At 40.1% G+C, this 11,760-nt stretch overlaps 1 protein-coding gene across 1 annotated transcript in view; it reads right to left on the bottom strand.

Moving 5' to 3' along the window:
- Itgbl1 (integrin subunit beta like 1) overlaps positions 1 to 11,760 on the bottom strand; it is a gene marked incomplete at its 5' end in the record, with an annotated part of 218,722 nt that overhangs the window by 6,763 nt on the left and 200,199 nt on the right. The window contains one exon of the mRNA XM_010604622.2: positions 3,244 to 3,390. Coding sequence (XP_010602924.2) covers positions 3,244 to 3,390 — 147 coding nt within the window. The remainder of the gene's footprint in view (positions 1 to 3,243; positions 3,391 to 11,760) is intronic.

The raw sequence follows: 11,760 nt of genomic DNA, 5'->3' as shown, positions 1-11,760 counted from the left end.
TTGAGACAGGGTCTCTCTATGTAGTTGAGACTGACCTGGAATTCACTATATAGCCCAGGCTGGTCTCGAACTCACAGCGATCTTCCTGCCTCAGCCTCCGGAGTGCTGGGATTACAGGCGTGCCCCACCATGCCCGGCCTTGTCTGCATTTTTGTAATGTCTCTCCCAGCAAAACTTTCACATGGTTTCAAAACTGAACCGTGGTACTGCAAGTTTGATAGGAGAGCCTTATTGGGATGGGCAGCTGGAACAACAGGATGAGGCTGGTTTATCCATTCTCTTATTTCTGGGAAATGGGGCAGCCAGGTGGGAGAAGGAGAAATGGGTGGATGCATGGGTGGACTCTGGACCGATTGGATGATGCAGGCCCCGCACTAGCATGGAGAGGGCCTGTGGAGCCATTCCATGACCTGTGTTTACAGCCATTACCATACAACAGCATCTGAGAGAACGTAAGATGTGGATCTAGGTTTAAGTCATTAAGGCAAAATGTTACTATGCCATCTTGGACCCAAATAAATACATCCCCAGCTAAAGAATTAAAAAAAAAAAACACGTGAATTATATCATGTATTCTGCAAAGGTAGCTAAACTTAGAGGAGATCTGGCCACTAAGCTCATCTCTCTTGGTTATTAAAAAAAAAAAAAAAAACAACAATTGGATTCTAAGGGCAAGCCACCTTTGTCAGTTACTGCATCTATTACTAACGTTGGACTTTCCTTTTCATTCATCAAGCCTGACAAAATGCTGCAACTCGACATCCCAGCAGGCAGTTTTCACTGTTGTACCAATGACTCCATCTATTATGAAGGTCACAACAATGTATCTTGTTTTAAATTTTTCTATGGAGTGATTTATTGTCTTGGCTATAAATTTGTAAAGAAATAAAAGGCTATTTCTTCATCGTCTCCTGAGGTGACAGCTCTGTTCACAGTTTGTGCGTGGTTAAGACATCGTTTCCATGGAAGTGGGCTGCTGACTGGGTGCTGTGGTGACTGCAGGCTCCCTCTCACACCTGTCCCCAAATCAGAGGAAGAAAACTGTGGCATCCCTTCTGATTATCAGGGAGAAGGCTTTCCATTTACAAATCTGGGAAAAATCATATAAAATCCATACAAGTCTATGGGATGTATCAGAAACACATAGTTCCCATCACAGTGGAAGAGCCCTTTGCTGCCACCATGTTGAAGTCCCTTAGTCTTTGCACGGTATACTTTCGCTGTGGTTCTCAGGATGATGTAGAAAGGTGCTCTCCAAGGAAACCAGGAATAAATGCCTTCTCCCCATCATCTCTGCGTCTGCTGTGGACTGCAGGTCTCCACCCCTTTCTTCATTTATAATCCAGCACTAATATCGCCATAATCTGAGGCAAGAAAGGAGCCTGCAACCAGACTTGTAACTGTACAGGTGGATGCCTGTCACCAACACGGCCATCAAAGTGTGCAGCCTTAGGGAAGCTTTTGCATCCGCTTTTGAATTTACAGACTATAAGCACTCTAGCCATTGAAGGTTAAAAACATAGTTTAGATAAATATGCTTTCCACCCTTTATTGCTTTCTGGATACATTTCCAACACTCAAAGCCAACAATTGGGAAAGACATTAACTAGAAAGATATTTTGGTTTTGAGCAAATGCCTTCAGGTCAACATTATTTGGTCAATCTAACTTTTAAAAATATTTCCTGCATTTAAGAAGCTAATATGTGAGAATCCTCTGTGGATCTCTAACGAATGTAATGAGAATGTTTACTCTCTGAAAAAAGAACAACCCTTTGGTATGTTATTCACCACACTGGCGGGTGTAGGCCTGTCCTCTACTGTACTCACCAACTTGACAGTGTGCCTAGTAAACACATATATGCACACAAGGGTTGACTTTTAAAACAAATGCATATAAATGAGCACGCTAATGAATGAGTGTCCTCACTCAGCAGAACTTCTGTGAAAAGCTTTTCTCCTTATTTCAATGGCACTGCCCTTAACAAAAATCAGACATTTAAATTTAGAAAAGTCTGTCACTTTTTATAATATTCTTTATATGCTGGGCAGTCCTCTGATCTGAGAACATCTCTTCCTCCTGATTCTTCTTCAAAATGAATCCTGTCCCTGCCTACTTTCCGAATTTTCTTCATCAGTCTCTCCCTCCTTGATTCCTTTCATTGCCTCTCCCTATTAGCCTCCTGTTCCTCTTTTTTAATTTTCCCAACACAACTTGAACCCAAAAGAGGTGTTTCCAGGAGCTGAGGGCCCCTGCAACGAACTCTAGGAAGATGCGCTCAAGACTTACAACTTGAGAGAGTTTAACGGGAGAATAAACAGGGTCAGAGTGACTGGATTCTCTGAAATCCTACTTGACTGCCATCACAGCATGAGTCTGTAGGCATGGCTCCCTGTCCCAGAACTCAAGTCTGAAATACAGAATTCCTGGAAACCAAGAACATTGACACCTATTGAAATGACAGTGTTTGTGTCCACTTCTTTCCTCCCAGTGCTACAGGTGGTCACAACATCCATCTGCTTTTATGCCTGAAGTTATATCAGGAGCCTCTTTCAGTTTTTGTCCTTATGTGACAGGTGAAGCGTTAGTCACCATGGTATTTCAAGTGGGGTTCCTTGGATGAGGTGAGATCAAAATATAAATTTAAAAATTGATTACCCCCTATGTATTAACCTTCTATGTTTGCTTGGCACAAGTGAGTAAAATTTTTGGTCAAAGAGTACTGTACTAGAATTATGGGACCCACATTCTTTTCTTCCTCCTTTATGCCATTAAATTTTTATTCTTGTTTTCTGTTTTTCTCACAACTTCCCCTCTCTTCCTCCACCTGCACACCTATGTGATTTAGTCTGGCACTAAAATCATATTTTTGCCACTTTTCTGCAGATCTGGGTTGTGCTACCTCAGAGGTGAACTCCACCATGGTCCTTTTGCTGTTCTCTGATTTGGGTCCATTTAAGACCCAGTCTATTTTGCTGCCTCTGATCTTCATACTATTCATTTTCTTTCTTTCAGATGCAAGTGGTTGATGGACAATATTTGTGGACAGAAGCTCTCTCCAGTATTTCATGCTCTTAGATCCCAAAGCTCACACTGACAGGGCTCAGGCTTCACGTTTGGTGCAGGCAGATTGCACAGTAGCTTTCTTTCATGCTAACTTCCCTCTGGAACAGTTACTACTCGCTGTTCCACAACCACGTGTTCAGAACATGCATCCAGTCCAGACTCTGGCACAGATACTCACCCTTCCCCGAGCACAATATGCCATCTGCTGACTCACACAGGCTCTGGCTTTGTTCTTCCGTCATGTTGCATTTCCTCGGATGCTGGCAGAGCTCGCCAAACCAGCCTCGTTCACAAACACAGCGACCGCAAGAACACGCACCGTGACCTGGGAAGCAATCATAGGGTGGGGTGAAGAGAGAGGAGCAAACAGCCCACGGAATCAGGCCATGGAGCCTCACTGCTTACCAAACACATTTTGCTTTCATGCATAGTCAATTTGGCGTGTAATTTCTTAAAACAATGTCGTGACAGAGATCCAGCTCAACACGATAAATTTGAATGTAGCATAGGAGATGGACCCGAGAGAGAGAAACCCAGAAATAATTCAAAATGGAACTATACGACCCTCTTTCAATACAAAAATGCCTCTGCATTTACATGATTATCAGTATGGAGTCTCAGTGCTATTCTTCACTGTGCACACCAGGACATCCAGACCAGTTTGCAAGGCTGGTCACGTTACCATAGCTGGAAGCATGCGTTAACCGCTCTCCTGCAGCTTTCTCCCAGACAAAAGGCACTCAGTGTCACTTTACCTCTGCACCTCTGTACTTACTAATAGCAACTGATAGATACGCAAGCAACAGTGTCTCTCTATTAGCCAGAAGTGGACTCACATCTGACCTTTTGTTACCCCTTATTCCTCCTGGCATTGATTTCTATTTTGAGAAATGTTTAGCTTTGGATGTGTACCCAACATTGCCTTTGGGACAGTTACAGAGCAACAAACACTTCTGTTTCCTTGCTTTTTGTCTACATTCCATTAGACTGCCCGAATGTCCATTGTAAGTCCTCATTTCTTCTCATTGCTTTATTCCTTTCTCTGATGGGAGCACTGCCTTATAGCCAGATCCCTCCTGAAACAGTTAAGCATCTGGAAAAGATCTCCTGAGTATGCATTATAAATGGAGCTTTCTGCTATGCTCCTGGGGATATGAAAGAAACCATGGACTCCATGGTTCCTGCTCTTCTCCCGGGATGTGCATCATTCTCATGGAGCTCTCCGGAGCTGTTGATACATTCTCTCAGGACTATCTACTCTGGTGGGCCCTTCAGGAGCAAACTTTGTGCCATCTGCTCTACCACCCTCATCTCTGCACAGGGAGGGATTAACTCTTTGAAATTAGTACTTAACTCTTTGAAATTCACTTTTATGATTAATGTAACACAACCACCCGTGAATTCAAATGATGGTTTTCTATAATATATAGCTATCTGTAAATTAATGAAAAGCAAACTGAAGATAAATTTGAGAGAATTCTGCTCACAGGCTTGTTTCTGGCAGCCTCTTCTTATTCGAAAAACAATACCTTAAATTTAATCTTAGCAGACCCCTTTAAATCTGGTATTTTCTCCCATTTTCCAATCAGAAAACAGCCCCAGAGAGAATAGTGTTGCTTTGAATCATAGGGTTCAACCACACAGACACTCCGAACTTGACTCAAGTTTCTCTGATTTCCATGCCAGTATTTCTTCTACCATAGAACATTGCCTCCAGCTTTCATTGTAGAAGATGATCCACTTTGCAAACTTTTGAAAGTTCTGTGTTTGTCAAATTCTACAGCATTTGAGTCACAGAATGACATTTAGGGGCACTGTCCCCTTAGAAATCTCTAGGCAATTGTTTTTCATGACCGTAGACTCTCCGCAGCCCTTCAACCCTCCTTTGCTCTATTTATTCTTCTATTCTCTGACCCAGTGGATAAAAGCACCTCCCATTATATATCTTTCATCATCTTCATTCGTCTTAATATAACTTTTCCCTTGAAAAATTAATCAAATCAGGGCATCTGACCATCATGATGATTGCAGGGCTACATATATCTCTGGCCCTCAAATCTTTCCCAAATTCTATTCCTGTGATCCCCTACATAGTGTTCTATTAGCATTCCACTTGATGCTTCTCAAGCCACATAGATGATTTTCTTTCCAATGGCTACTCTTTTGTAATTCTCATTTCTTTTAAAGGCACAACTCTGCTTTCAGTCAGCCAGTTCAAGATGTTTTGAATAATATTTGAATCTCCCTGATTTCCCTCACCCAGCACCTTGACAAGTCCCGTTGAAATTCCTCCGACCTTTCCCCTTATGTCACCATCATAAACTTTGAGAAACCTTCCTCTCTTGTCTCTCTCCAATGTTCTCATTCAGCACTTCCTATCACACAACACTTCTCACGTCATATCCTAATGCTTACGATGTGAAGTTCAGTTACTTAGCCTTTGGTATGGTTCAGTTTTCCGAAAAATAGTGCCCCAAGCTACCTTTCCCATTTTAATGCTTCTCTCCTCCATTCAGCCAAACTGATGAATTTATTGTTCCCTGCACAGCTCACCATTGTTTTTTTTAACCTCAAGACCTTGCTGAACTAAAAATGCCTTCTCACTCTCAGATTCAGCTCCTAGTTCATTTCCCAAGCCTAGCAAAAGGAATTCAACCTCTAGCAGGATTTTTCTGATATCCGCCAGGAGAACTCACTTCTCTGAATCTCTACATTATTTTCTTCCCCTTTCTGTGGAACTGTTCCGGCTTCTGCCTTATGACTTGTAGTCATCTGTCAACAGAATCTATCACTTGACTGAACTCCTGGGGAGGAGGAGTTCATGATGAGTCAGCTCTGTAGTCTTTCTGTGGCCACTGCCTTTGACACAGTGGGTCCCCCAAAGACATTTGGAGCAGATTGAAATTATCTTTACCTTTCTTCTTCGCAAATCCAACCTCAGAGTCCTACACTGACTCTAGGACACTTGGCTCATGAACTGTTATTATTCAAAGGCAATGTGTTCATTCCTGAGTTGCTGTTTTATTTTTACTCTCTGTGGAGCAGAGCCAAGTTACAGTTAGTGCCCCCAAAGGTCAATTTATTCAATGAATAGCTTTTAAATTGATTATATACTGACTTCATTAAAACTCAAAGTGCAGGACTCTTTAACAAGTAAAAAGTTATCCATCTTTGGATGTAGAGTCTGAAGCACAGAAACATAAAAGGAAAAAAATAGGTCTCTAGTGTCCACCTCATTGAGCTACAGACTTGTCAGGTGCTCTTGTTTCACACTGGCCCCAGACTGATAAGAACTGTCATCAGTCTTAGAATCATTCAACCTCTAGGGTGAGGAAGGCATTCTGCTTTTGATTTAGGCCTCATTGAGAATGACTCACTGGTTCCACACAGCAAACAACTTAATATGAAATTTATATGCAAGGAAATAGAAGATTGTTTTTCATTTATCAGCTCATTTATTAAAGTTAAGTTGGCAACTAACCCCAAAATCATCAAAATGCATTTGTATTTAAATGTTTTGATTTGCCAGTATGCGACTTCCCTTCACTTAACATTTGGAAAACAAATTTTCAATCATCTCATCATTATACATTTTAGTAATTTAGTCATCTATTTAAGAAATATTTGTTGCATACCAGCATTACAATGGCAGTTTAGGATATAGTCATGAATAAAGTAGGTACTGCCTTTGGTTCATGGGTCTGAAAGTACACAAGAAGAGAGAACAGTAACAACAGCAAGCAAATACAATTAAATCACAGAAGACCTCAAGAGAATGCTCCTGTATTCAACAGTGAGAATGCTGAAAAGGAAGGTAGTCATGGAAGGTCTCAGAAATCCCAAGAGATAAGAAAGAGTCAGTTGGCTATTGTTCTAGGAACAGTGCCTAGAAATGCTGATGAAAAGTCCTTGGTATAGGGAAGAGCTTGGCATGGTACAGGCAGTGGAGGCCAATGTGTCTGAAGAAAAATGAGCAGGAGGAGCATGGGATAAATAATGAAGTTGGAGCAATATTCAGGAATGAACCACAGAGCATACTGTTTATTCTTGGTAAAGAATTTAAATTTATGCTAAGAGGAATGGGAAATGACAGAGAGTATTAAGCAGGAGAGTGATGTGATATGATTAACAATTTGCAAATTCATTTTAGCAACCTTGTGGGATTACTATGTATTGAGAGAACGTGAATTTGGAGAATGTGTGAAGGTTATCACAGTTATCCAAGTGAAACATGATAGAGGCTCCAAGTAGGGTGGTAGAAGTGGAAACACAGAGGATTCCATGGAGATCTAGTTTGGTGGCAGAAACAATGCCTACGGGACAGACTGTTGGACTAGATCTGATAAGTGAAGGGGTACAAGGAGCTCGTTTTCTGGCCAGCAAAATTGTATAAATGATACAACTACCAAATAGGGAAGCTGCAGAAGAGAGAGGCTGAACAGACAAAAATGGTTCTGTTTTGAAATTCTCTTAAAATAACTAAACTGCAAGGTCAAGTAGCAGTTGAACAAAACCTGGTCTTCAAAAGCCAGAGTTAGCTCATAGGAAGATACTTGTTGGAGTTTACCAAAATAGATGTCAGGGATTTAGAAATGATTGAGTGTGCCTGGAGACTAGCAAGTATTTGGAATCATCAAGATCTGTGAATAGAGTACAGGAAGAGAAGCCAAACACATGGAAAATCCAGTAGGGGAAGAAGTCAATAAGATCTGGTTTTGTCTCGTAAGATGATAAAGAAAGCCAGGTGTGGCAATGCCTGTAACCCTAACATCTGGGAGGATGAAGTGAGAGGATCACAATTTTACATCCAGCGTTGGCAACTAAGGGACTCAGCAAAACCTTGTCTCAAATTAAAAAAAAAAAAAAAGGTCAAGGATATAAGGACATGGCTTACTGTGAATGCCCTGGGCTCGATATCTAGCACTGTAAAAACGAGTTCAGAAACAAGACCACAGAAGTAGTGTCAGCTTCTCCCTGACCAGCACTTCTGCACTGCTATTTAGGTATCTGAGTGAATGACAGAACTGTTGGAGAATTATCCATGGGTTCCTTCCCCTGAGAACAGCCTCTCTCTAGTGGTAGAAGCATCAGTTATGTCATCTTCATATAACACCTTGTCCAGAAAGGACCTGTAAATCTGCCTTGTGTGACTTCCTACATATTCATGCACATGAGTAATCTCCCAGATGCATCTTCTGACATACACTCACCTTTGCATCTGGGACCACTGTTAGATGGCTTTTCATTTTATTCTCTCCCCTCCCCACATCAAAACGTTCACTAAGAATGTTGTAGAGCTGCATTGTCACATCTGAATAATACAGTAGTTCCCAGCCACAGGTGACTGATATAAAGTTCAGTGAAATTTGAAAATCAGCCTGTCCATCTTGCTATTCACATTTCAAGTGCTCAAAGAGACACGCATGGCCAGTGTTGAATGGTGCATAGGTAGAATTCTATCAGGATCTTTGTAAAACAGTTCTATTGGACAGTGCTACTCTAGATAATGACATTTTCCAATGAAATTTGTGAGCTCTAATGTGCGTTTCCTTAAAACATTGCAATGATGGCTCTCAATCAGAAAATTCACCTGTGAATAGCCATGAATAAGACCAAATGTTACGCGTTGCTTACTCAATATCCTTCTCCCTTTCTTAATGTTAAGATAACACTCATTTTTTCAAGGAGATAATAATATGCCCAGTATGAGAGAGTACTTGACTGCTCAGACTCTTTTTGACCTAGAGGTACATATAGGATACAGAAGAGAAGCCAGAAATAATCTCCTGGTGAGGTTTACAGGAAACTACTGTTTTCCAAAGAGAATGGGACAAACTTTGCCAGCGTGTGTGCTCTGCTTTTCTGCTTTTCCTTTCCATTTTTTTTTCTCCTTTCTGGAAGATGGATACATGGTAGAAGATGTCCATAGAATGCTAATAAAAGTCTTATTTTTAGGAAGAGCAGAGCAGACATGAAGGTGAAGGGATTCAGGGACAGGGACGGTACCCAGGCAGTCACCTTGCCATCCATCCCTAGAGTGACGACCTACAAACTTACTCTATGCATCAGTCACCTTCAGCCAAGTGAAGTCTCAACTGATACCTTCACAAATTTGGGAAAGAATTTTGTGCTTTTAAAATGTAACTTGGAGACAATCTCTGGCTTCTATATTGTCCATGTAAGAAAATCTGGGACTAAGTGGTCTGAGATCTTCCTCCACATAAGAAAGCCAGCAGTGCCCTGAATCACTGAATTCTTCTTCTCGGGCAGCATAATTTCCTTCAAAATTGTAGCTATGAACTAAAGAACTCCCTGAAGAAATGTGAACTGATTGTGTAATTAAGAGGTGGCTCTTCATTATCCCTTCTTGCTTCTTAAATTGGACTCCTGGGCAGCAATTCTAGGAGAATAGAGAAAAGAAGCAAAGCAATAAGGAGTAGATTTCTCATTCTCACCCCGGGTAGACAAAGTACAGGAGGGAAGTCTGATATCAGGCTTAAACAATTAAGTACATCTGAGTCAGTGTGTGAATATATTTTCTTTATGGAGTCTTGAACCACAAATCACTGAAAGTGAGTGAACCTTTGGAACTGTCATCTTAGACAGAGCACTTTTTCAATAATGACTTATTTGATAAGAAATCCATGCATCTACAGGTCAGATATATTTTATTATTATTAAAAATATCTCTGGACCACATATGGTCTATCACTGAACATGACTCATAAGCAAGTTAATTAAATGAAAAACAGTCTTATTCTAGTCTCATTTTCTTTTTTGCCAGTCACTTCATGACTCTGAGGTTGTAATTTTAATGCAATCAAAACTGAACTGCTTAAAATTATGAAATTAGTTGCATTCACCTTCAAGTACAATAGCTAATTTATCCCAACCTACCAGAAGTAGTTTAATCATCTTTAGTTTCATTGCTAGAAATGTGGATAAACAATGGTGGCTCTTGGTTCTCATGTGCCTGCTAATTAGGTATCTTTATGGATGTTGTTGGCTTTACTTATTTACTTGTTTGTTAAAATATTCCAACTGCCTTAGTTTGGAGTCAAAGTGTATAATTTTGTTCTGTGGCCACACCCCAAGATATACCACGTTTTAGTCCATTTATCCAGGTAGAAAGGCCATTAATATTTTCAAGCAGGGTATGGTTGGAGGCTTAGCAAAGTACCCAAATTTATGATCTTCAGTTTTGTCCTAGGAAGCCAAAGCAGAGGGACCATGTCCACGTGTTTCACATTTTCACATCAGTAAGATTTGCTCGTGACTGGTGGCCAGTGGGAGGAGTGGAGAACAAAATTGCTCTGGAAAATCTAACTCCAGTTTCATTGCTAAGATGCAGAACTACTGATTGTATGGCTCCAACTCCCTTCCTAAACACTTTGTATCTAGCTAATGCTTCAAAATACCTGAGGCAGATGTGTTGTTTTTAACTTGTTATGGAGGTGCCCATGACAATCTTTTATTTTCCATTGCAAATTTAAGACATTCAGTGAATTTCTACCTGGTACACAGTATCAGTAACATTTCATTTTTTTATGTCTTCTTCTTACTGTAAAGCCAGTATTCTTAATGTGCATATGAATAAACTGAGGCAGGAAGCCAAATAGCCTGTGCAATATTCTACAACTCGTAGGCAATAGAATTAGAATTCAAGTCCCAGTCTTTCTGAATAAGAGGTGCACTGCCTTCTTATGGCATTAAACTGCAACAGTTAGCTTAAAAGAAAATGGTTACTTCTACTCAAATCTATTTGAAAACATGGAAAAGTACATGCATATGTACACATTAATGCACCTGAACACACCACAGAATGTGGACTTTTTCTAGGCAAATCATCAAAATATCCCACAAAGATTCAAAAATCTTGATTTGAGAAAAGTTCTATATGTCAGCCAGACCTAAAAATACAACAAAATGTCATCAGATAGTTTGGCGATTGGTATGGGTAATTTTTTGTTTTGTTTTGTTTTCTTAGTTTTCAAATGTTGAAAAGGAAAACATGAATTTAAAAATAATTTAAAATCCTAATAGCCAAAGATGAACACAAAGTATAGTAAGTGGCAGTAAAATAATATATATGATAAATAACGAATGCACAAATACCTTGATAATAAATCCTTCTCGAGAATGAGTGCAAGAGCAGCTAAGAGCTCTAGATACAAGAAAACAATATCTTTCTTTAACAAAACAAATGTTTTTCCTCCTCTTTGCCTTTGCTCAGGTTTTCCAAGGCTAGAATGTTCTTCACATCCAATTCCTGAACATACAAATATTAGCTGTTCAAGGTGCAAGTCAAATTCAATTCCAACTTGAAAAAATTTCCTGACTTCAAACTGGAAAATTATTCCCTTTATCCTGATTTGAGACTCATTTGATTTATAATTTATTTAAAGAAAGTCCTTGGGAAACAACTTTAATCCTAAGCTTGAGGAGATAGTCATGGAAGGGTTAGATGGAAGGAGGGAAAAAGAGAGAGACTTATATTCATGAGACTTATGCGAACTTGAAAAGAAAAGGCACATTGATTCTCACAGCACAACACTGTGACATCATTCCATAGAAGGAACAGTGCTGAGTATAGGAAAAATAAGATAATTTGGGGCCAGGAATTTAGCTCATTGGTGCTGCCACCTGCCTCACAAGCACAAGGACCTGAGTTCAATCCCAGTACCAAAAAAAAAAA

Source organism: Fukomys damarensis, unplaced genomic scaffold (assembly GCF_012274545.1).
Source record: "Fukomys damarensis isolate Sample0158 unplaced genomic scaffold, DMR_v1.0_HiC HiC_scaffold_6, whole genome shotgun sequence".
Taxonomy (NCBI): Eukaryota; Metazoa; Chordata; class Mammalia; order Rodentia; family Bathyergidae; genus Fukomys; species Fukomys damarensis.
The sequence above is the reverse complement of the archived record's forward strand: the minus strand, read 5'-3'. Positions and strand labels throughout refer to the sequence as shown.